General features: G+C 50.4%; 6 protein-coding genes across 6 annotated transcripts; 3 read left to right on the top strand and 3 right to left on the bottom strand.

Moving 5' to 3' along the window:
- Nucleotides 1-156: 156 nt before the first annotated feature.
- ASPGLDRAFT_27900 (putative dynactin) lies at nt 157-4,288 on the top strand (the record flags this gene model as incomplete). The annotated part of the gene is made up of 2 exons (XM_022543703.1): nt 157-576; nt 647-4,288. The coding sequence occupies 2 exons, from the start codon at nt 157-159 to the stop codon at nt 4,286-4,288; spliced, it is 4,062 nt and encodes a 1,353-aa protein (XP_022398212.1).
- Nucleotides 4,289-4,298: 10 nt separating this feature from the next.
- Nucleotides 4,299-10,808, bottom strand: chsE (chitin synthase class Va). Its single transcript, XM_022547224.1, has 4 exons — nt 10,353-10,808; nt 10,094-10,282; nt 4,790-10,026; nt 4,299-4,734 (listed from the first exon to the last, which is right to left on the bottom strand). Exons 1-4 carry the CDS (start codon nt 10,451-10,453, stop codon nt 4,703-4,705), a joined length of 5,559 nt encoding a protein of 1,852 aa, XP_022398210.1. The 5' UTR covers nt 10,454-10,808; the 3' UTR covers nt 4,299-4,702.
- Nucleotides 4,374-4,806, bottom strand: ASPGLDRAFT_620612 (uncharacterized protein). The gene is made up of 2 exons (XM_022548504.1): nt 4,790-4,806; nt 4,374-4,734 (listed from the first exon to the last, which is right to left on the bottom strand). Exon 2 carries the CDS (start codon nt 4,664-4,666, stop codon nt 4,460-4,462), a length of 207 nt encoding a protein of 68 aa, XP_022398211.1. The 5' UTR covers nt 4,667-4,734; nt 4,790-4,806; the 3' UTR covers nt 4,374-4,459.
- Nucleotides 10,809-12,319: 1,511 nt separating the features above from the next.
- On the top strand, nt 12,320-18,233 carry csmB (putative chitin synthase). The gene is made up of 4 exons (XM_022550252.1): nt 12,320-12,381; nt 12,445-12,983; nt 13,047-16,658; nt 16,709-18,233. The coding sequence occupies exons 2-4, from the start codon at nt 12,706-12,708 to the stop codon at nt 18,027-18,029; spliced, it is 5,211 nt and encodes a 1,736-aa protein (XP_022398209.1). The 5' UTR covers nt 12,320-12,381; nt 12,445-12,705; the 3' UTR covers nt 18,030-18,233.
- Nucleotides 18,234-18,461: 228 nt separating this feature from the next.
- ASPGLDRAFT_27897 (uncharacterized protein) lies at nt 18,462-18,965 on the top strand (the record flags this gene model as incomplete). The annotated part of the gene is made up of 1 exon (XM_022543702.1): nt 18,462-18,965. One exon carries the CDS (start codon nt 18,462-18,464, stop codon nt 18,963-18,965), a length of 504 nt encoding a protein of 167 aa, XP_022398208.1.
- Nucleotides 18,966-19,041: 76 nt separating this feature from the next.
- ASPGLDRAFT_131817 (ATP-binding mismatch repair protein PMS1) lies at nt 19,042-22,337 on the bottom strand (the record flags this gene model as incomplete). Its single annotated transcript, XM_022541079.1, has 4 exons — nt 19,042-21,950; nt 22,010-22,096; nt 22,158-22,254; nt 22,305-22,337. The coding sequence occupies 4 exons, from the start codon at nt 22,335-22,337 to the stop codon at nt 19,042-19,044; spliced, it is 3,126 nt and encodes a 1,041-aa protein (XP_022398207.1).
- Between the last annotated feature and the right edge of the window lie 16 nt (nt 22,338-22,353).

Genomic DNA, 22,353 nt, shown 5'->3' with positions numbered 1-22,353 from the left:
CAGGCACTGAGGCACCGACAACGTACCGCGTCCTTAGTGGAAACTAACCTCCGGATCAACAACACAACATCAACATCTCTTTCGTCACCTCAACCGCCAGAATTGAGGTTTTCTATGTCTGCTCCAGGAAGATAACTTCTTTCTGGATGCTTCATAATGGGTGACCTATCTCCCGGTTCCGTGGTCCTACTGCCAGACGGCAAGAGGGCTACTGTTCGGTATGTTGGTAACACCAGATTCGCCGCAGGGGACTGGATTGGTCTCGAATTGGAAGAACCGGCGGGGAAGAACGATGGATCGGTCAGGGGAGAGCGATATTTCGACTGCGAGCAAGACTACGGAGTGTTCGTCCGTTCTTCTGTTACTTTGACGCTCGTTGGGCGTCCAGCCAAACCCGCTCCTAAGGGGAACACCGGTAATGCACCGCCGACGAGCAGGGGAAGGGCGCAAACTGGAGCGGGAATCAAGAAGCCAGGCGTAAGTGCTTTGCCCTCTGTAAATGCGAAGAGACACAGCGTTAGCACGGCCAATCCCTCTTCTGCTGTGAAAGCCGCTCCCCAGCGGCCAGGCTTGAGGGTACGTTGAAATAAATTGGACTGTTTGAAACACATTGCATTTCCAACCGCTGACGGATTACCTCGTGCAGTCTCCGCTAAAATCGCCCACGAAGCAACCGTCCTCTCGTAACCTGTCAATCGACGAGACCTCACGCCCACCGACGACTAGATCCCGGCCATCAAGTACTACCAAGGCCTCTATGGGTCCTCCGCCGGCTCCCTCCGCTGCCTCACGTACACCGCGACCATCGATATCGGGTCCAACGCACAGGGCGAGACAAAGTCTGGGTTCGACAGGTGCGGCGCTGTCCAAGCGCCCCTCCCTGCGCCATCTTGCCTCCAATAATTCCTCAGCTGCGGAGACGGAAAGTGGACAATCGGATGTAGTGACCGACTCTGCTGGAGTTGAAGGAGATGACCCGGATGATGGGAGTCCCGCACCAAGAGCGCCTCCGGGCTCGTCGCGGATGTCAATTGCTACTGCTCGACCACGGTTATCACAATCATCGACACAGAAGCCGCCGCAAAATAGTACGGTTTCGAGGGAACTGGATGAATTGAGAACAAAGTTGAAAGTAATGGAAAAGAAGCGAGGCGACGATCGAGAGAAGCTCAAGATGCTCGAACAATTACAATCGGAGCGCGACAAGTTCGAGGGAATCATCCAGAAATTGCAGGCCAAGTACCAACCGCAACAGGTTGAGCTGGGTGAATTGCGAAAGCAACTGAAAGAGTCGCAAGCGAGACTGGAGGAGATTGAGCAAATCCAGGGAGAGCATGATAGTGTCGTTGAAATGGCTACGCTCGACCGCGAAATGGCGGAAGAAACGGCCGATGCGTACAAGCATGAATGCGATGTGCTGAGGGGCAAACTCGAAGAGCTTCAATTGGAGGTTGATGTCCTAAGAGACGAGAACGAAGAATTCGACCAGGGCATGAGCCCCGAGGAAAAGTCTACTCAAGGCTGGCTGCAAATGGTGAAGACCAATGAACGTCTCCGTGAAGCCTTGATACGCCTGCGTGATGTGACCCAGCAACAGGAGATGGACCTGAAGGACCACATCAAAGAAATGGAGGAGGATTTGGAAGACTACGCCGCGATCAAGTCTCAATATGAAACTACGAAGGAGAGGTTGTTGGCTTCTGAGAACAATTTCGAGGACCTCAAACAGCAACTGGAGACCGCTCTCGGTGCTGAAGAGATGATCGAAGAGCTTGCGGACAAGAACATGCGCTACCAAGAGGAAATCAACGAACTACATGCGGCTATCGAAGATCTCGAAGCTTTGAAGGAAATCAACGATGAGCTCGAGTACAACCATGTTGAAACGGAAAAGCAGCTCCAGGAAGAGATCGAGTTCAAAGATGGTTTGTTCAATGAACAATACCGCAAGATCACACAGCAAGATGAAGTGATCGAGGACCTGGAGTACACTCTGGTCAGGTTCCGGGAGCTGGTTTCGACCCTACAAGGCGATCTCGAAGATATGCGAGCCTCTCAGCAGATCACGGAGGCTGAAGCTACCGACCTTACATCTCGGTCTCGCGCCATGATTGATCTCAACATGAAGCTCCAGGCATCAGCATCCAAGGCCCAGACGAAAACGATTGACGTCGAAACTGGTCGAATGGAAGCCGAGGAAGCCGCCCTACACCTGTCTATTGTGAAGTTATATCTTCCTGAATACTACGATGGAGAGCGGAACTCTGTCATGGCGCTTCTGCGCTTCAAGCGTGTTAGCTTCAAGGCATCGTTGGTAAGCAGCACCATTCGCGATAGGAATGCCGACCAGTCGTCAACATCTCCGTCCCACGAAGACTTCTTCACGGCGCACGATGTACTAGAAAAGCTTCTCTGGATATCTTCTCTCTGCGACCGCTTCACAAGCTACATCGAGAGCTCCTCCGCTGAGAGCTTCAGTGGTATCAAGGGGGCGTTGTTTGAGATGGAGCCAGTGGAACGCACCTTGAACTTCTGGCTTGAGAGTCTGAAGAAGAACGAGATCAATATGAGCAAATGCGCAGTGGAGCTGCAAAGATCCATTGCTCTTTTGGCGCATCTGGCAGAAACCATGCTCCCAACGTCGCTGGAAGCGTCTGCTGGTGAACTGTCCATGCGTGCCCATTTGACTCAATCATACCTCGACCACTCTGCATCATGTCTCTTACGCCTTCGATCTGTGCTGCAGTCTAAGATTTCCGTTCCGGAGGGAGGCAACGAGGAGATCCCTCTGCTTTTCAATAAGATGGATGGACTTTCATCTCAGGTCCGCGGATCCAAGGTGGCCATGGGTAAAATCTACCGTGCAGTCTCCGACTTGCAAGCAAGGTCGCTTGCTCTTCCTAGTGATGCATCGGAGCCCTTTAAGAAGGTCGAGGATTCTGGCAAAGACCTTTCGTCGCTCTCCCGACAACTAGGAGAGAATATCCTGGCACTTATCCACGACGAAGCGCGCACGGAGCCACTCAGCCTGACAGAAACCCTAGACAGCCTGTCTCAAACTTCGTTATCCTTTGACCAAGTCTCAGAACCGAAGAGCGAGAACAATGATGCCATGTCTTTGATTAGCACCAAGCTGCGCAGCATTACTGAATCCCTGGAAGAGCTCGACTCAATCTCATCCAACCTATCCCTCACAACCGAATTCGAGAAGCGTCCCGCACCATGGATCGCAAGATCTGAAGAGCTCAAATTTAACAAAGCCATCTCCCCAGATGCAGACGATAAAATCCGCCAACTAAAGAGCGAAATCCAAGAAGCCTCAACAGCCCTGGGCGTCAAAGACAAAACCATCGAGGAACAAGCCATCAAAGTCGAACTCGTTGAGTCCCGAATGCGCGAAGCAAGCAAAAAAGCCTCAATGGTCAAAGAACTCGAAGCCAAGATTGAACAACTTCAAGCCCAACACACAGACCTCACCGACACGGCCGAAAAACAGCGCAAAGACCTCGAAGCCACAGAAGCAGAGCGCGACGAGCTCAAATCCCGCCTCGAAAGAGTCAAACACGCCTCCGGAACAACAGGCGTTACAACAACAGCCGACGGCGTCGTCGTCGACGGCAGCGGCGCCTCCCTGGCCACAATCCACGAGAACGAAGCCCTTCGCGCCGAAGTCCAAAGCCTCCAAGCAGCAGTGCGCTTCCTGCGCGAGGAAAACCGCCGCGCAAACATGCTCGATCCCTTCTCCATCCAGCGCGCCGCCGACATGCACTCGTGGCTCGACGTGCCCCTTACCCAATCCGCAAACGACAACGTCAGCGCCCAGCGCGAAAAGACCCAGCAAACCGCCGCAGAAAGCAGAGATGCTTTCGCTCACCTGCTCAAACTCGCCAAGGACTCGCACGTCAGCGATCTCAAATCATCCATGGCCCATCGCGCTGAAGGCGAAAGTCGTACGGCATGGCGCCCCTCCAAGACCAAACTGCGCTACCAAGTCCTCCAACAGCGCGAAAACTACGAGCGCTGGGCCGAATGGCGCGACGACATCGTCTCCCACGAAAAAGAGCAGGACCGTCTCGTTCTCGCGAAAAAGGAACGTCTGCTTCGCGAACAGGCTAGGAAACATCATATGTCTAGGAAGGATTCGATGGCTGCGGGGGAGTTTGGGATGATGGGGCAGGCGTGGAGGATACTGGGGATGCAGCATCAGCATCAGCAGCAGGGGCAGAGGGATGAGAAGAAGTCGCCGATTAGTCGGTTGGTTGAGCCGGCGATTGCGCCGTTTTCTTAGTTTTTTTGTTGCCGGGGATGTGTTGTCTGGGTTGTACATGGTTTGTGATATATTGGGTGGTTTGTAGTCCTGGACTGTTTATATTTCGTATCTTATACCCTCATTTGTTTCATTCAAAATGATTGCGATTCCAAGGCTCATGATGCCGAAGCGTGTACAGAATGATTGTAGTTAAATATTAGTAGGCCCTAAGACTGTATGTACTGTCCAAACTTCAGAACTGCAAATCCAACACCATCCACCATGATCATGAAAGAAACATGCTATGCTGTAAACACAGGAATAATGTACAACTGCAGGCCTGTAACAACAACAGAACGCCATGAACGAAAGAGATCTAAAGAGGATTAAACAGATGAGGAAATGCGCAGACATCATCGCAGATTCAAGAATGAATTAGATGACTGTAAACCATCAAAGGGCACCCGACAGAACGGCTTCGGTAGCTGCAAAACAAGTTAGCATGTTGCCATAACCAGGAAGTGAAATGGGATGATTTACCAGAATTGATATAGGACCTCTTGATATCCAAGTTCACCCCGAACCGCCTCTCAAGCTCTACCTTAACACTCTTCTTCGTAACAGACATCAAATCCGCAGCTCTCAGAATCTCCCGAATCTCCGCAAGCAGCGTATCGTCGCTTGGCAAATTCGACAAATCTTCCAACTCCATGTCCATATGCCGACTGAGCATCTCCGACGGCGGACGCGAGATACTCCTAGCTCCATACTGGTGCGACAGGTCAAGTTGCGACATAGGCCTTGAGCCAGGGAACCCTCCGAATCCGTATTCTGATTGTGCCGGGTGGTAGGACTTCGTGCCGTATGAGATGCCAGAGACTTCGGAGCGGTCATCGCGGGAGGTCTGCGCTTCCCAGAGTTCGGCTTGGTATTCTTCCCATTTCTTCTTGGGGATGGTGTCGGGGTCGAATTTGCCTTCGTTGGAGATGACGACTTGCCGGCCGCTTTCTCCTGTGATGACACGGGTGTTTCCCCAGGAGAAGTCGTCCATGTGCCAAAAGGAGTAGAGGGGGAGGGCGAGGGAGAAGACGGGAATGGCGATGATGTAGATGATCATCCAACCTATCATTTCCCACTTGCGGCGGAAGATGAAGATGAGGGCTTGGAGACCATAGATGGCTGCGAGGAGGATGAAGGATGTGTATGGGATGACGGATGTGTCTCTCACGAGCCAGACGATGAGGTAAATGATGTACGCGACTGTCACCGGCTGGATGATGGTACTGAGAAGGTCGACGAAGACAATGAATCTCATACTAAAGCAGCAGAAACCACACAGTTGCTGAAGCGGAATCAGTTCAATCAGGTTATGCACTGTAGAGTTGATCCATCGTCGACGCTGGGATAAGAAAACAGCAAAGCTCTCTGGGGCGATGGTCCAAGCCTTTGCCGCGAACAGGAACTTGGTCTTGAACTTGTCATGATGCTTCAAGAGCAGGGTCGTCAAATAACGGTCTTCACCCAGGTGCAGCAGATTCTTCATGTGCAGGGTATCAACTCGAATCTGCGCGTATGCTTCCACGACTTCTTTGCTCACGAAAAGTGGCTTGCCAGACTCCGCAGACCGGATACGGAACATAGTGAAACATCCCGGTAAGCAGGTCACTGATCCGAAAAGACTCTCGAAGGCCTTGATCATATTGTGCGAAATGAAATATTCGTAGACCTGGATCATAGTCACCGCAGACGTCTTTGCATTCGTCAGGCCTGTCTCTCCACAGACAGCGAGTAGGCGAGTGTCCGCCAGGAAAGAAGCAACCATTCGTGTTCCGGCATCATGAGCAACTACTGTATCTGCATCGACTTGCAAGATGAACTCGTAGAACGTAGGATTGACACCGATGATGTTGCGTATTTGGTGATACATTTCAAGTTCCATAGGGCTCATGGGCAAGTTGTAGTGGATACGGTTCAAGAACCGCATGAGAACCATCTGGGAATCACGCTTGCCTCTGTTACCGGGTCGCGAAACTTCTGACGGCTTTCCAACCTTGACTACAACCAGGAAGGGAACGATGTGACCTTGCACCTCATATAGACCGGAATAAATCTTGCCCATGTTATGCTGTTTCATGCCTTCTCCCAGACTGTCAAAGCTGAGAGGCTCCGGATCCACAGTTTCTGGAACACCCATAATGTCCAAAACAATCCGAGGCGTGGGGCGGTCATTTCCTTGTCCGATAATCATACCGTCGCAAATGACCAGCAGGAGTTTGCGCTTGTCATCGTACCGCATACGTGCCATGGAGTCAATAGCACGACGAAGAGACTCCTCGTCTTCTGTATAGGCCGGGACTTGACAGATGATGAACTTGTCGATATTCTCGGGGACTGTCTTTTTTCCAAACTGCATTGCGGCCACAAACTTGAACACGAGAATTGCGCAAATGATAATGGAGATAGACAGAATGAAGTAACGCGCAAATTGGCAGCGTGGCGAGTTTCGAGTATCGACATGGCCGACAAAGAACAGATTGTCAAGGCACAATTGCATACGATCACGCATTCCCTGATCAATGGCAAGGTTCTGCCAGTACTTGGTGATGTCCTGACCAGATTTCTGTCGGAAAAGGTCTACCAACAGGGAGTCCATAAAATCAGTATCGACATTCTGCGGAACCTCCTTTCCTTCTGGAGCTTGCGTTCTTCGACCTCCAGCAAGGTAGGTGGTCATGTCATAGACCTTCCCGTCGATGCTCGCAATTGATTGCGATTTATCCCCCAGTTTCGTCAAATACTCTGGTGTGTAGCCGATGAAGCCTTTCTTGTAATTCGCCCGGAGCATGATCATCTGTTCGTAGAACCAGTCAGGACGGTAGTCGTTGGTGTAATAGCGGAAATCATGATATTTGGAGTTGGCGTCTGTGTCGCTAGTTGCTGTTGCGGTCCCAGAAACGTTCGTGGATTTGTAGTCCAATAGCACTGTGGGATCAACATGACCATCCTTGCCTTGGCAGAGAGCCGAAACTTGAATGGGGAAGAGATTAGTGGCATCCACACCGGCATACTTCTTTAGCGAAGACTGCGGGACAATGTCGGGGTAATGAGATGGCATGAAAGCACCCAGATCGAAGACCACGCCCCGAATGGACATAAAAGAATTTTGACCATCCTTGCCATTATGTGTACTCAACTCTCCCGCGGAGTAGACATGCTGCGTGGGACAGACTAGACCAGGAAAAGCGACGATGAAGAAGATGGCACATGCGCAACTGAACCAGATAATCAGGTTGATCGCGAGCTTCTCTCGCCAAGCTAGTCGGATATCTTTGCGCTTCATCCGCCCGAGCCACTTGATAGCAACATCAGGAATGTAGAAAGTAAGCAGATACACCAATGCCAACCAGCGTTTGCGACTACCGGAAAGAGGCACATCGTCCACTTCTTCCATTTTCTTTTCATTGCCTTTCTCCATCATCTGCTCTCTCGTTTCGAGATTGTGGAACATGTCACCGGAGTTGAAGGCAGAACCCCCGGCATCAGAGCGCCCATCCACGTCACGGGCGCCAAAGTATCCTTGCTTGTTGTCATCGCCATAGGGTGACCGATCGGGCGAATCGAGGAGCCGGACCTTGGAATCCATATACGTTGCAGTTCGCGGATGCAGAAAGCCCTCGCCAACGTCTTCAGAGCCCCTGCCATGATAGACAGGGACCACACGCTCGCCTACCTTTGCGAGGTCGGCCCAGCATCGTTCACTCAGGAAGACACCGGTACTACCAACTCTGGCTTCGTTTCCTGCCCACCGCTTCTCATCCAACACGATTTCACACTTTTCTCTATCGCTTCCAACAACGGCATTACCAATCTCCGCCAGTCCGAGGAACTCAGCAAAGGGGAGGAACACACTGAAATCAGCATTGCGAAGCCGTTGACTGATTTCCGCAATGCCAAAAGTTTGCACCTGTGCTCGGACACATTTGCTGTCAAACTGATTCGCAATGCGACGATCATTGGGCTTCAAACAAAAGATAAAATAAGGGTTGAGATCGGGTGTGCTCAAGCTCTTCCTAACTATCTCAAGCGAAGATAGGAACTGACCAGCTGCGCCTTGAGGACTGTTTGTCATCAGACCGGTCTTCCGTCTTGCAGAAGCGTTCCCTGTTGAGCTGCCATCAGGGCTCTCATGATCGTCTGCATCATCCGCATCGAATGGATGCGCAACAGGCGGACCGGCCTTTCGTCTTGCGACACTGGGCATTCGTAACGGTTTCGCGCTGACCTGCGCCTGCATAATGGCCGTCTTCTCTCTCGGATGGGTGACCGTCTGCAGGGTTTCTTGTCCAAAAAGATCCCGTACGAAATCACTCCTTGTGGACTTCACAAGATTCATCAAATCACCAGAAATGGCTTCACCATTTTCCTCAACCAGACCGTTCACAGAGTAATCGATTTCACCAGCGAAATGTCGTACTGTGAATGCCGAACGCGCTTCTGGTGAGACATGACGAGTACCAGGTCCGGTTCCTGGTGTTCCGACCATGATGGCAGGATTCTTGTTTTCAAAACGCTTCTTCAGAGTTTCAGCGAGCTGTGCGTCGGTTCGACCGCGCTTGGTCTGGTCATCAAGGATACTCAACAGGCCGTTGCCATTCTTCAACAACCCGCGCACCGCATCGGAGTTGTCGAAATAGCTGATGGCTGGCACGGAGACTTCTTCACGTTCCAGAATATCGGCCTTTCTGTCGAAGAAGGACTGGAGGCAGAAATTGTAAAGCGATTCGGTCGCTGCATTGTTCAGGAGCTGGTCCAAGGTGGATCCAGTTGCAGAGGCCTGAGAGAAACCTGGAAAATCGACGACAGACACGGTGTTGGCAACACTGTCATCGGCCGCGCAAATTCTCTGGTTAATAGTCTCAATCACATAAGTCACTAAGAGAGTGTAGATTGTTCGAGCAAGCTCGTCCGCATTCCGTCGTGCTCCTCTGGGATCCAGCATCACCGTCACCCTCTCTCGACTGATGGTCTTTGTTCGGTACCCCAGACTGGCTTCGAGGTCGTCGACTCCCAGACCGAGGAAGGCGGCCACAATGGAAAGGACATCCTTATTCTTGACAGAGGTGACTGTCTCACCACCTTCGAGCGCGTATCCTCCACTTTCTTCTGCAGAAGTAGCAGTAGACTGGCCGCTAACAAACTCCAGCTGTCCAATGTGTAGCACAGTTGCAAGAATCTGGCAGATTTCGGCAATCTCACTTCGAGGGAATTCCAACTTCCGAAGCGCTGTTTTGAAATGATAGAACGCATCAGCGTCGTTGATGCCGACCTTTAACTGTGTGGGATGACCCAGATATCTCCATCGTTTATGGTTCACTGTGCTCGAACCGAGCATTCCATTGTTGGTAGAGATATGGATAGGATTATCGAAACCCAAGTGAGCCTTTTCCTGAGCACTTGTTCCTGCCAGAAGATAATAGAGGGAATGGAAGCTCCGCTCTCCGGTCGGTACAGAAGCAATCCGGTTGCGTTCGAGTCTGTGATCGATGATCTTGCCGCCAATCAGCGTCGGATTAACCGAGGAAGAGGCATCGTACTGCAGTTCCAAGAATAGTCCCGCTTTCGAAGCTGTCTGAGTGGTCAAAGATTTTGTGGTTGTTAAAGCGTCAAAAACAAAGGTAGCGTAGGAGAGCTTCGACGAGAGAGGTGTGGAGGAGTAGGAAAGAAACGATGATAGGATATGCGAGCGAATAGTCGTTTTTCCAGATCCATTCTCTCCACTACGAGGATGTCACAAAACCGTTAGTGTTGTTTGGCAATGCGGTTTCCCACCAGTCAGCCACTTACAGAAACACAATGGCCTGGTTTTCACCACGGGTAGCCAATCTAGTGAATGCCCGTTTGGCCAGGTCCTCGGCCTCTGCCATCGAACTTCCCTCTTTGCCGCCATCTGGACCTTTGGTCGGAGTTGTGTATGTATTGAGACATATTAAAGCTTGGGAAGAGAGACGAGCCGTTGGTAAACCGACATGGAATCTGTAGACAGTTTGGATCGTTAGTACGCGATTGAGATGTCACTCTTTGTTCGGGTCGAGGACAACCATACCGGCTTGCGAGATGCGCAGTCAAATGCGTATCTGATTGTAGATGGGCTGGCAACGATGGTAGCGATGATTGGGCGTGAGATGGGATATGTCCTGAAGCCATATTGTCCAGTGTCCCTCCCCCGGGCATGCGAGATTGTCACTGATAACCGGATAGCGGCCCTATCTGAGTAAAGTGGTGGATATTCCGAGAATCAGGAATGTTGAATTGAAATGGTCAACATCAGCATAGGACAAGCCACATTGTTTGCTCAACGAGATAGGTCAAAAGAAGCGACGGTAACAACGGAAGATGCGCTGTAGCAATTGCAGGCGATAACTCTGGTGTGACAGGTCGAGCAAGAGAGTGAACCGAGTTGTTTAGAGCTGAAGCGATGGTCACGGCGTATCTGTCTGGGGATGAAACGAAGCGAGAATCGACAACGATAGACTAGAGTCGGGGAGAAGAGAAAGAATGAAAGAGATGAAGAGAACAAGAACAAGACAGAGACAGTAGTCAGTATCACTAGTACTGAAATTCTACAAATACCACAATCGGCGTTAATCGTCCGGGGTTAACCTCACCGCCCGCCGATGATACATTTTGATACGATAATTGTTACTAGTTCAATACACCTGATAGGCTGTGACAGCTGGTCTGTTTACCACTAAGCTTAATTAGGGTTGGCGTGGGCGGAGATGGAAGATTCTCGGCCGGTCATACAGGTATCACACTAGTAATCTAGTGTATCTCGTAGAATTTTTCTACATCAAACATCAATAGAAGAATGATAGTTATTATGTAGAGTATATAGTATGGGCAGACCGCATTCCGAGAGGTTGTATAGAGTTCAATCAAAGAGATAATCCTTCAGCTCTGTGCAGGTGACTCGTAGGACATCCCCGAAAAGAACTGACTGATACGGAGTACTTGTTTGTACTGGTGGAGATACGCCGGACCCTGAAACTTGCAGGGAGTGGATCGTCCGATCTACCCGGACAAGACCCCAACGACAGTGCTGCACGGTTTGTGGTTGGATATAAATAATTATCGTGTTATCTGTGGCATGATTATACAATTTATAATTTATACAAAGATATTAATATATAAGATAGAGCTGTTGATATCTACTGAAAACACCCAGATCAGGGATAAAAATAAACAAAGACGGCAGCATCTGAAACTACACACCACCCTGCATGACTCTGCAGGTCATCGAACAGGGATTCTATATTTATATACTTGAATATGGGAAGTGTAAGAACAGAGTCAGTTCTCACACATTTCTTGTAAAAGTTTGCGCTGTGGTGAGAACCAAAAAATGGCAAATGGCAAATGATGGGTGGTGAGACAAGAGTAAGACAATGTGCCAAATATAGGGTCTCCAGCCCGGCGGAACTGACCGTTAACTATGCTCTGATTGGCCGCTCGGCGTGCTTGATCCTCGGTTCAAAGTCAATCCACACTATTTCCCTTTTGGGAAGGCACATCAAATTGATCTCCGTATGTACAGAGTACTGTCTTCTTCAGCATCAATACAAAATACAAAGTACAAATACTCTTCCTGTCACCACAACACAATAAGTGGATACACTTAGGTGCCCAATGCTGACTATATGGAATAGCCCTACACGAGTACACCCCACGCGCAAATAGGAAAGAGAAGAAAAGAACCGGTCAAAAAGAAGGATGCAATGAAGCTGTTTGGATTGACTAGTATATTGCTAGTGTATCAGCCAGTTCTCTAGTGACGGCCATCATTGGCATATGACAGTGCCCTAGTCCTGTTTGGGTGCATGTTTTGTAATACGGTGCATTACTAGCCGTATTATTCGGTCTTTTTCTGCGCTCTTCCACTAGCCAATCAACGTTGCGCATTCACTGACCCCAGACAGGTCCATTACAACCACCCGCTGCGCTCTGCATCACAGCCAGCTCCAGCTCTTTGCTTCTTTTTTCTCTTCATTCTTCTTCTCTTCTCTCACATATCGACCTTTTCTTCAGGCTTGTCGAGGCCAGCTGTGGTTGTCATTTGGACTGCAACGGTTGTTGTATGTATACTCGTACCGTCAACCCTCTTATCTCTAGCTGTCCCCTGCTAATTTGCTGTCCAGGGTACACAACGCTTCGCTCTTTAACCAGAACAGAATCCTCATTCCCAGTCATTCGCTTCATCCTGTTCATCTCGACCATACCTTGTTTCATCTATTATTTCGAGTTCATCAATTACATCACGAATATCGTCTCCAGAAACATAACTCCGTTGTGATCACACCCTCATGTTCCGACATACTTGAAACGACCGCAATCCGTACTCTGCGTGGTGGCTTGGGATAGTCGCTGAGTTTTCAGTGTAACTTCTTTTCGGCTACACCATGTCCAACCGATTCTCCGTCTACTCCAGCACTTCTGCTGGTTTTCCCACCGGTTTTCCACGTCCACAACAAAACATGCAAATCTCAACGACGACTTTGCTTAATGCTCTACACTCGTCCTACAACTCAGGACAATCATACCAATTGGACGCAGGAACCAGCGTGGTCGTGAATACATGGCTCAACGCCAACCAAGCTGCAACAGTCGATCAAGAGCTGGCATTGAGGGCCTGGGAACATGCAAAAAGAAGAGCTGAGGATGGTTGTATTGTTCTATGGTTCGATCAAACCTTACCTCAGATGAATAACTACGTACCAATACTGACGTTTATTTGATCCAGCTCAATCCATCAGTCGGCACCATCCGTGTTAGAGCCTTTCTTGTCAACGCTGCCGGTTGCCACCCCCGGGGCTGCCTTCACAACATTGGCAGCTCTTCGTCCGTTCTTATCTGCAGTGACTTCCTTTAATCCTTCATACTCCCTCTATTCGGCTCTCGCTGCCTGCTATACACTGAGTTTGCGAGGGGATGTGGTTGGCTTCTCCTGGGCACTGTCCACTTCCGGCATCAACATCCGCAAAGGTCTACTGGACATCTCAGCAGAAACTGGCTACCGTGCATTCGATGTATTCTACTACATTTTGACCTCAGCATCGACTCCAGCCGAACGGGAATTCTTGGGTCTCAAAGAATCCTCTGTCTACGCATTGCTCAACAAGTCCGGGACCTACACCCCGCCCTCATATCTGCCGACTGCCGACGATGACGCCGCAGCGGAAGACTTCAGAGCTGCCCTCAAAGCTATTGGCATCAAAGGTGCCTCGCAACGAGGCCTCCTCTCCGTTCTCGCAGGCCTACTGAAACTGGGTAACGCCGCTGGTTTCTTGGTCGACCAGGAAGATCTTGAACAAACCTGTGAGGATGTTGGTGACCTATTAGGTCTGGACCCAGAAGTCCTCCTCCATAAGTGTGCCACCGATGATCGGGAGGTCCTGATTGCAGGTATCTACGAGGCGTTGGTTGATTGGGTGCTTCGCAAGGCAAATGAGACCATTGCAGGTGAAGTCCAAACAACCTTGGAGGGCCATTCGAACTATAGTGGCCAATGGTCCGAAGAGGATACCGTGAGCATTACCGTTGTGGACATGCCCAGACCAGCTCTAGGAAAAGCCGTGGCAATGAGGGGCGTCTTTGATGATACTCTGGGTATCAACGCTGAAATGAAAGAAGATGGAGTCCCGATCCCCCCTGTCGGGCACGCTGTAACCAACGATATAAACAATGCAGTCGCACAGGTCGAAGCTGACCTTGGAATAACCACCAGCGCCGCCTGGAGTGAACGGGAACATGAGCTCGACAGAAAGCAAACCGTACTCGAGAAGGTAATCGATGACTTTGAACCGGACGCTTTTCTTCGACAAGTCCTTCTTCCGGTCGAAAATGAGGGTATCTCGGTTGGTAAAAGAGGCCGATTCGATCTTCCTACGATTATAGGTAGCAGTCGAGTTTGGTATCATATCTCTCTTCACCCCACCGATGACTCCCCTGGTGTACTGAATCAGTTGATGCCGGCGGCGGCCTGGTCTGCAAGCGCTATTTCCCGTCAGCTACGCGACTGGAAGCTTCCAGAGTGGGCTAATCGTCGCCTCAAGGAGCACGACTTTACGGCCGACTTTGATATGGAGGAGTTTGTTAGCCGATATGCCCGACTGGGATGTCTGGATGGCCGAGACGGCATTGAAAACTGGATCCTAGAACGGGGTTGGAGTAATGGCGATGCCTTTGTTGGATACCAGCGAATTTGGATGAGAGAAGGCGCCTGGTGGGAAGCTGAAACGATGCTTGACCTTAAGCCAGATGAATCACCTGCATCTGATCCTTTCGCTTACGGGACTGGCATGTTTGACAATCCATTCGCTTCCAACTTGAACGTGGCAAACCACATGGCAGAATCCACGAGCCTTTTGGGTAGCCGCGACGATCTTTTGCACCAACAGAGACACAGTACTCTGGCACCTCCCAGTGTCATGGGAGGTGCGAAATCGATCGCCCCGAGTGTGCCCCATACTATGAATACGGGTGGTGATTACGGTTTGGGCACAAAGGGCGACGACCGGAAGTGGGAGCCATCCGACGCAGGCTATGGCCATTACACCGGCGAGCTCGATCCCGAATATGGTGACCCCAAGCACATTGAAAAGAAGGAAATTCCCTTTACACGACGTATGTGGACGGCGTTCGTCTGGGCATTGACTTTCTGGATCCCATCCTTCGTGTTGCGACACGTGGGCCGCATGAAGCGCCCTGACGTACGAATGGCCTGGCGGGAAAAGGTGGTTCTCGTGTTTCTCATCCTTTTCTTCAATGGGCTTGTCTGTTTCTATATCATTGCTTTTGGAGACCTGCTCTGTCCCAACAAAGACAAGGTGTGGAATGAGAAGCAGGTCAGCTGGCACGAAGGCGACGACGACTTCTTCGTCAGTATTCACGGCAAGGTTTACGACATCAGCGACTTTTGGCAGATCCAACACAGTGATACAGCAACCGAAACGACTTCCTCCAGCATGAAGCCGTTCGCAGGGCAGGGCTTGGATGCGTACTTCCCCCCTCCCCTCACCCAGGTATGCTCGGACTTTGTCAACGATGAGTCGATCACGCTTCAAAACAACGATACGAGTGCTGTGTTGTATCCCCAAGCGAAGCACGATTGCGGTCCCCAAAACCAACCCGACAAGAGCACTAAGCTAAACAAAATCACATGGTACCAGGACGTTTTCTTGCCAAAGATCAAAGAATACTACAAGGGCGATCTGGTTTGGAAACGATCTGAGGTGTCAAAGCAGGCCAAATCAAGCTCGCGGTCCTGGGTCATCGTGAACAAGAATATCTACGATCTAACGGACTACTTCTACACGCTGAAGATGATGAACAACATCGACACGTACGATTTCCTGCCCACCACCGTGACGGACCTTTTCAAGAACTACCCAGGCACCGATGTCACGGATAAATGGCAGGATACAGATCAATTCCAAAAAGCACAATCGTGTCTCGACAGCGTGTTTTACAAAGGAAAAGTGGATTTCCGAGATTCTCCCCGGTGTACCGTAAACAACTGGATCCTCTTGTCATTCACCGTTCTCATTTGTGTGGTTATCCTGGTCAAGTTTCTTTCTGCTCTCCAGTTTGGCTCCAAGCGTCGGCCTGCGCCGCAGGACAAATTCGTCATTTGCCTTGTTCCAGCGTATACCGAAGGTGAAGATTCGCTGCGCCAAGGCCTTGATTCATTGACTGCTCTGGAGTACGACAACAAGAGGAAGCTCATTTTCGTCATCTGTGATGGTATGATTGTCGGTGGGGGCAATGACCGGCCAACGCCCAAAATCGTCCTTGATGTTCTGGGAGTAGACCCCAAGATCGATCCTCCTGCGTTGCCATTGAAGTCTATTGGCCAGGGAAGTGAGCAGCTCAACTACGGCAAGGTGTACTCCGGCCTTTACGAATATGAAGGCAACGTGGTGCCCTACATCGTTGTCGTGAAAGTCGGCAAAGAATCAGAGCAGAACAAATCTAAGCCCGGAAACCGGGGTAAGCGAGACTCGCAGGTTCTTCTCCTCAATTTCCTCAACCGTGTGCATTATCGCGCACCGATGTCGCCGCTGGAGCTGGAGATATTCCACCAGATCAACAACATCATCGGTGTCGACCCTGAGCTGTACGAATACTGTCTGATGGTTGATGCGGATACCAGTGTCAAGGAGGACGCTCTCAATCGTCTAGTCGCCGCGTGTGCCAACGATGCCAGGATTGCTGGTATATGTGGTGAAACCAGTCTTCAAAACCAAGAACAGAGTTGGTGGACGATGATTCAAGTTTATGAGTACTATATCTCGCATCATTTGGCCAAGGCGTTTGAGTCACTTTTCGGGAGCATCACTTGTCTTCCTGGATGGTAAGTCTAATTCCATATACGAACGATTGCTTTTTGCTAACAATTTCTAGTTTCTGCATGTATCGTTTGCGGACTGCGGACAAGGGCCGTCCACTCATCATATCCGATCAGCTGGTTCAAGAATATGCGGACAACGATATTGATACGCTTCACAAGAAAAACCTTCTGTCCCTTGGTGAGGATCGGTACTTGACCACATTGATGACGAAGCATTTCCCCTCCATGTCCTACAAGTTCGTCCCCGACGCCTACGCAAGCACAGCTGCTCCGGAAACGTGGAGTGTGCTTCTGTCGCAGAGACGTCGCTGGATCAATTCTACTGTTCACAATCTCGTGGAATTGGCTTACCTGAAAGATCTATGTGGCTTCTGCTGCTTTAGCATGCGATTTGTCGTCATGGTGGATCTGCTTGGAACCATTATCCTTCCTGCGACCTGTGTCTATCTGGGATATCTGATTTACCGGATTGCCAGTCACACCGGACCGTTCCCGCTTATCTCCGTTATCATCTTGGCAGGTGTGTATGGTCTTCAGGCTATTATTTTCATCCTCAAGCGTCAATGGCAGCACGTGGGATGGATGCTTATCTACATTCTCGCATACCCTATCTACAATTTCATCCTGCCTTTGTATTCGTTCTGGTTTCAGGATGATTTCACCTGGGGTAACACACGTGTCGTCATCGGAGAGAAGGGCGACAAGCGTGTTGTTGCGGTTGAAGATGAGGTCTTCGATCCTCGAAGTATCCCACTCCAACGCTGGGACGACTACGCTCTGGCGAACAGCCTCCCCGGCCGTCGCGGTGACTACGGCGTTACCCAGGAGAAGTCCTACCCGGGCATGTACATGGATGATAATGCAATGGAGATGGACGACATGCACTCCAACTATTCCTCCGTGAAGCCAGCGTCCACAATCCTCACCGGGTTTCCGGGTCAAAACCGCAATGTCAACCCGTACATGCCACCGCAATCTCCGGCGCCATTTGGCGGAAACATGCCTGGTAACCGCAACTCCCATATGTCGAATTTCTCCAGATACACCGACCAGCAGAATTTGGGAGGTCCTCCGTCACGGCCCATGTCGATGAGTAACCTCAGCCATTACCAGGACAACCCCATGCGCATGAGCCGACAGAGCATGGGAATGGCACCTAGTACGGAGCATCTGTTGAATTCTCGACCAGCTACCCAGAGTCCGCTTATGGCAGGATACCACTCGAGGTCTACTAGTGCTTTTGATCTCCACAGTGGCACTGGACCGGACGAGGCTTCTATCACTGAGGCTATTCGCAACTGTTTGATGGAGGCTGATTTGGATACCGTTACGAAGAAGCAGAGTAAGTTACAATTCGAATATCCATTTAAATAAATGCAGTTGCTAACGGTTATTCTAGTTCGCGCTCTTGTCGAAACTCGACTCCAGACAACGCTGACCGGGGACAAAAGAGCCTTCCTTGATCGACAGATCGATCAAGAGTTGGCTAATATGTAGCCCGGTAATGCAAATTAATAATTGTGGATATCATTGGATTTATTGTCTTTTTTTCTTTTTTTTTCTTTTTTTTTTTTTTTTCTATCGTTCTTTATGGCACGGCGTTCGGATATTGGAGCATCTAGCGAGGACTTTTTGTTGATACGAACATTTCACGTGTAACTAGAGCTGTAACTAATCTGAGTGATCTAAGTGGGGTGACACTTTATATTTAGCCTGTCTCCGTGTAGCATACTCGAATATTTAACCATATCACTTTATCAACACATACAAACCCACCACAGATATATATCGTCATATCAAATAACCATGTCCTCCCAAACACAACCCCACCCAAACCACCCAACCCAAGACCCCTCAGAAGAAGACCAAACCCGCCGCACCACCGAAGCCAAAACCGCCTTCACCGCATCCCTCTCCTCCATCGGCAACAACCACGACGCCCCCCTCCGCGCCCGCGCCTCCCTCCTGCACGCCAACGCCACCGCCCTCTCAAAACAAGAAACCGACGTTGCGCGGGCGACGGAGGATCTGGGGCGGTCGAATGGGGAGCTGGAGGGGGCGGCGGATAAGGCGCGGGAGGGGTTGAAGGAGATTGGGGACGTGCAGAATTGGGCGGAGGTTATTGAGAGGGAGTTGTTGGTGCTGGAGGAGGTTGTTAGGGGGGTTGAGGAAAAGATTGAGGAACAGGAGGGGGGTGTGGATGGGGATGATAGGGGTGGTGAGCAGAGGGGGGATGATGGTGTTGGTAGGAGGGGGGATGGGAATGGGAGTGGGAATGGGGAGGGTAGTGGGTGGTTGAAGTGGTGGTAGTGGATTGGATTGGATTTGTTTATATACCGTAGTATAGCTTCAGCTTTTAAAATACGAGTATCCAACTATCAATGTTCTATTCCACATCCTCCTCTTCTTCGCCATCCGCCATTTCCTCGAGATAACTCCTCCAAAGACCCATGTCATCCACCCCAGTCTCTCCGTCCCCATCCTCATCCCCAACGACATCCCATTCACCCCATTCACACCAATTTCCCAGACTCATTAAATGCCTCATCGTCGGCCGTCCATGCGGACAGTTCCACGGCTTATCTATGGTCCCCATATTCTTCACCACCTTCTCCATTTGTCGCGAAGTCAAGTTCTTCCCGATCATGATGCTAGAGCGACATGCGCGCATGGCGAACATCTTTCGTACTTTAGTAGGTCGGGGGATGTAGATATCTGACGACTGACTCGCCGTCTCGGATAGCAAAACGATGAGTTCCTCGAGATCCCGGACGCCAAATACAACTTCCTTGCTTAGTGGTAGAGAGACGAGTTTACATCGTCGGCCGATGGGTTCGTTTCCGCTATCGTCGATGTCCACGATGAACCCGTTTTTCTCAAGTGCAGCACGGTTTTCTAAGACGACCTCCTCTTCGACCGCGGTCAGGTCGAGGGTCTTTGGTTGGACGAGACGCTGATTCTGGACGACGGTTTCAGCTTGGAGACGCTCGAAGTTGAATTTCTCGTCTGAGGCGTGTTGGTCGATAATGAAGAGTTCGTCTTTGTTACCGGTGTCCGAGTCGTTCTTTGGAGATGACCGCGTGGCTATGATGAAACCGAGGTTGAATTGGCCGATGATTCGCATTTTGGCAAAGTCGTCTTTGGCCACTGTTAGTGAGAGACGGTCCTCAGCGGTTTGTTGGGATGTTGCGGCTTCGTCTGCGTCTGGGGCTGCGGATGTATCCGGGGTCTGCGATTGAAGACTGTTCTGTAGCTGCTCCATTTGAGATTGGATTTTGGAGAGGGAGCCATTGATAGCCCCTATCAAGTGGGCGGTGGTATCTTTGTGAGCAGCACCTTTGTTCATCTTATTGACTCGATTGGTGGTGTTTTCATCGGGTAGTGCGGCCTTGTCTTCTGCTTGCTGGATAAGGCGCTGTACCTCAGCCTCTTCATGAGCTTTCTTTTCTTCTTCGCTCATGTTATCTGGTGCGGCGGCTTGCGTATCGTGTTCAACCTGATCACTGGCATCGTGCTCGGCTGACTCTGGTTCTTCCATGTCATCGGCTGCATGATTGCTTTCATCGTCAGGAACAAACAACTGAGAGCCATCTTCTGACTGTTCATCCTGAATGTCCTCAGCATCCTCGTTGACCTCATCCTCATCCTCCTCTTCCTCCTCTTCATCTACATCCTCTGAAGCCTCCGCTGCCTGAGTTCCCGGAGCAGAAAATCGACCGAATATGCCAGGACGGGACGGAGTATGTATCCTTCTCTTCCTCCCCATAAAGCCACCAGAGCCGCTATCTACAGCTCTCTTTTTAGGTATCTCGCTTCCTACCATTGAGGTAACTGTTTTGTCTCCTATAGTGATGGTAGCAACTTCAGCTGGCATTCTCCTTGGGCGCATGCGATCAAACGCATTTTGTATAGTATTTGGTGTTTCCTCGGGCGGATCCACCTGTGACGATATAGGTTCATCGGAAATGGCGGTATTTTGTGAAGGTTCCAACTCTGTTTCTTCCTGGATAGGGGGCTGGTCTTGTGATGCATCAGGTAACTCGCTTGGTGATTGCTCGCGGTCATCATGGTCTTCTGTGCCGTGGGCCTGGCTGCTCAGTACCGGAACAGACCTCGTAGGAGTCGCGGTTGGTGATGAATCGGGTGGTCGATCTGGTATACTAGAATGAGCTGGTGATGAGGTATCCACCCCGCGACTGCTACTCCCCAGGCTGCCTAGGAAGCTCTTGATTCTGTCCTGGGCATTGCGCGGGGTAGATTCGGCTCCTTCATCGGCATCTGAGTCCTCCTCATTCTGTACCCCTTCTTCCTCGTCTTCCTTGTCATTTGCTGGAGACGGAGCGCGAGTAGACGGCTTTCTAGATGCCAGAGAGGCCTGTGAGCTTCCCAGAAACTGTTGTTTAAGACTCGGCTGGGACTGAGGAACCGTCTGATCCGCAGACTCAAACAACTCCGTAAGCGACATCTTCAAAGACTCAATCATCGCACCGGCATCATGCAAAAGAATCGTCCGCTTGTCAGGCGACACATTAACATCGTAGGCATTCGTATCCATATGAAAATCCGCAAATATAAACGGCGACTGAGAAACGTTAAACGACTTGTAGACCTCATTGAATGCCTTGGAAATCTGCGGCAGACCACAAGGCCTTGAATTCACAAATAACATCTGCCGATCAGGCGTCTGTCTCCCCTCTCCAAATACTGGCCGAGATATATGGCCCTGAACCTGGAGCTTGTTGGCCCCGTCATCCTGAATACCTCCCACCAAACGCCTCCCAGACGACGTGGAGGGCTCAAACTCCAGAGCCAAATCAAGATGTATCAGGGCCGACAGAGTCTTCGCACCGTATACATTTGCAATATTCTGCTTCGTAGTCGGATTCCCACTCGTCGCGAAAACCACCACATTCTTCGTCTTTCCCATCGTATTTTTCACACTAAAGCGAACACCCGTGCTAATACAGGCGTATGCATGCAAAAGGTTCAAAACCTTCCCATACTCGCGCTTTATATTCTTCTCGAGATCACGCCGTCGAACAGGTAACCTCTTGAACAGACCCTCCACTGAAACCGTTGTACCCCTTTGACCTGCCACGACTTGTGTCTTCTTCAGTTTTCCCGACGGCTCAAAGTCTAATCGATTGGCTCGAGGGGCTTGTTGGGCTTGTGCTGTGACAACGTGGAAGTCGGAGAGGGCGCATAGTGAGGATAGTGCTTCGCCGCGGAAACCGAAGGTTCGTAGGCTTGTGAGGTCTTCGTAGGTCGAGAGTTTGGAGGTGTAGTGCTTGAGTGCTGTTCCTGATCAGCGCTAGCCTAGAAGATAAGCATGCGAGGGAAATAAATAAACGCACCTAGGCCTTCGTAGTTTTCTGGTGCTATCCCACCCCCATTGTCCTGTACTTCAATCAAATCTAGTCCATTGTTCTTAAAGCGGACCTCTGCAAATATTCCACATCAATTATAAAGCCCATTAAGTATAAGTAACAGTTAGAGAAATACCTATTGATGTAGCACCGGCATCGAGACTGTTCTCGACAAGCTCCTTCGCAACGGAGCACAGGTCGACAATGACCTGACCAGATTGGATTTGGTGGACCTGAATTGATCAGTGAATAGTCGCGAAACATACAAGAGAATAAGACGCACCGAGCGGGCCTCGATAGCCTTGATAGTAGCCATTTTTCATCCCATGGTG

This window comes from Aspergillus glaucus (assembly GCF_001890805.1).
Source record: "Aspergillus glaucus CBS 516.65 unplaced genomic scaffold ASPGLscaffold_18, whole genome shotgun sequence".
Lineage (NCBI taxonomy): Eukaryota > Fungi > Ascomycota > Eurotiomycetes > Eurotiales > Aspergillaceae > Aspergillus > Aspergillus glaucus.
Note: the sequence above shows the minus strand (reverse complement) of the source record. Positions and strands in the feature narration are given on the sequence as shown.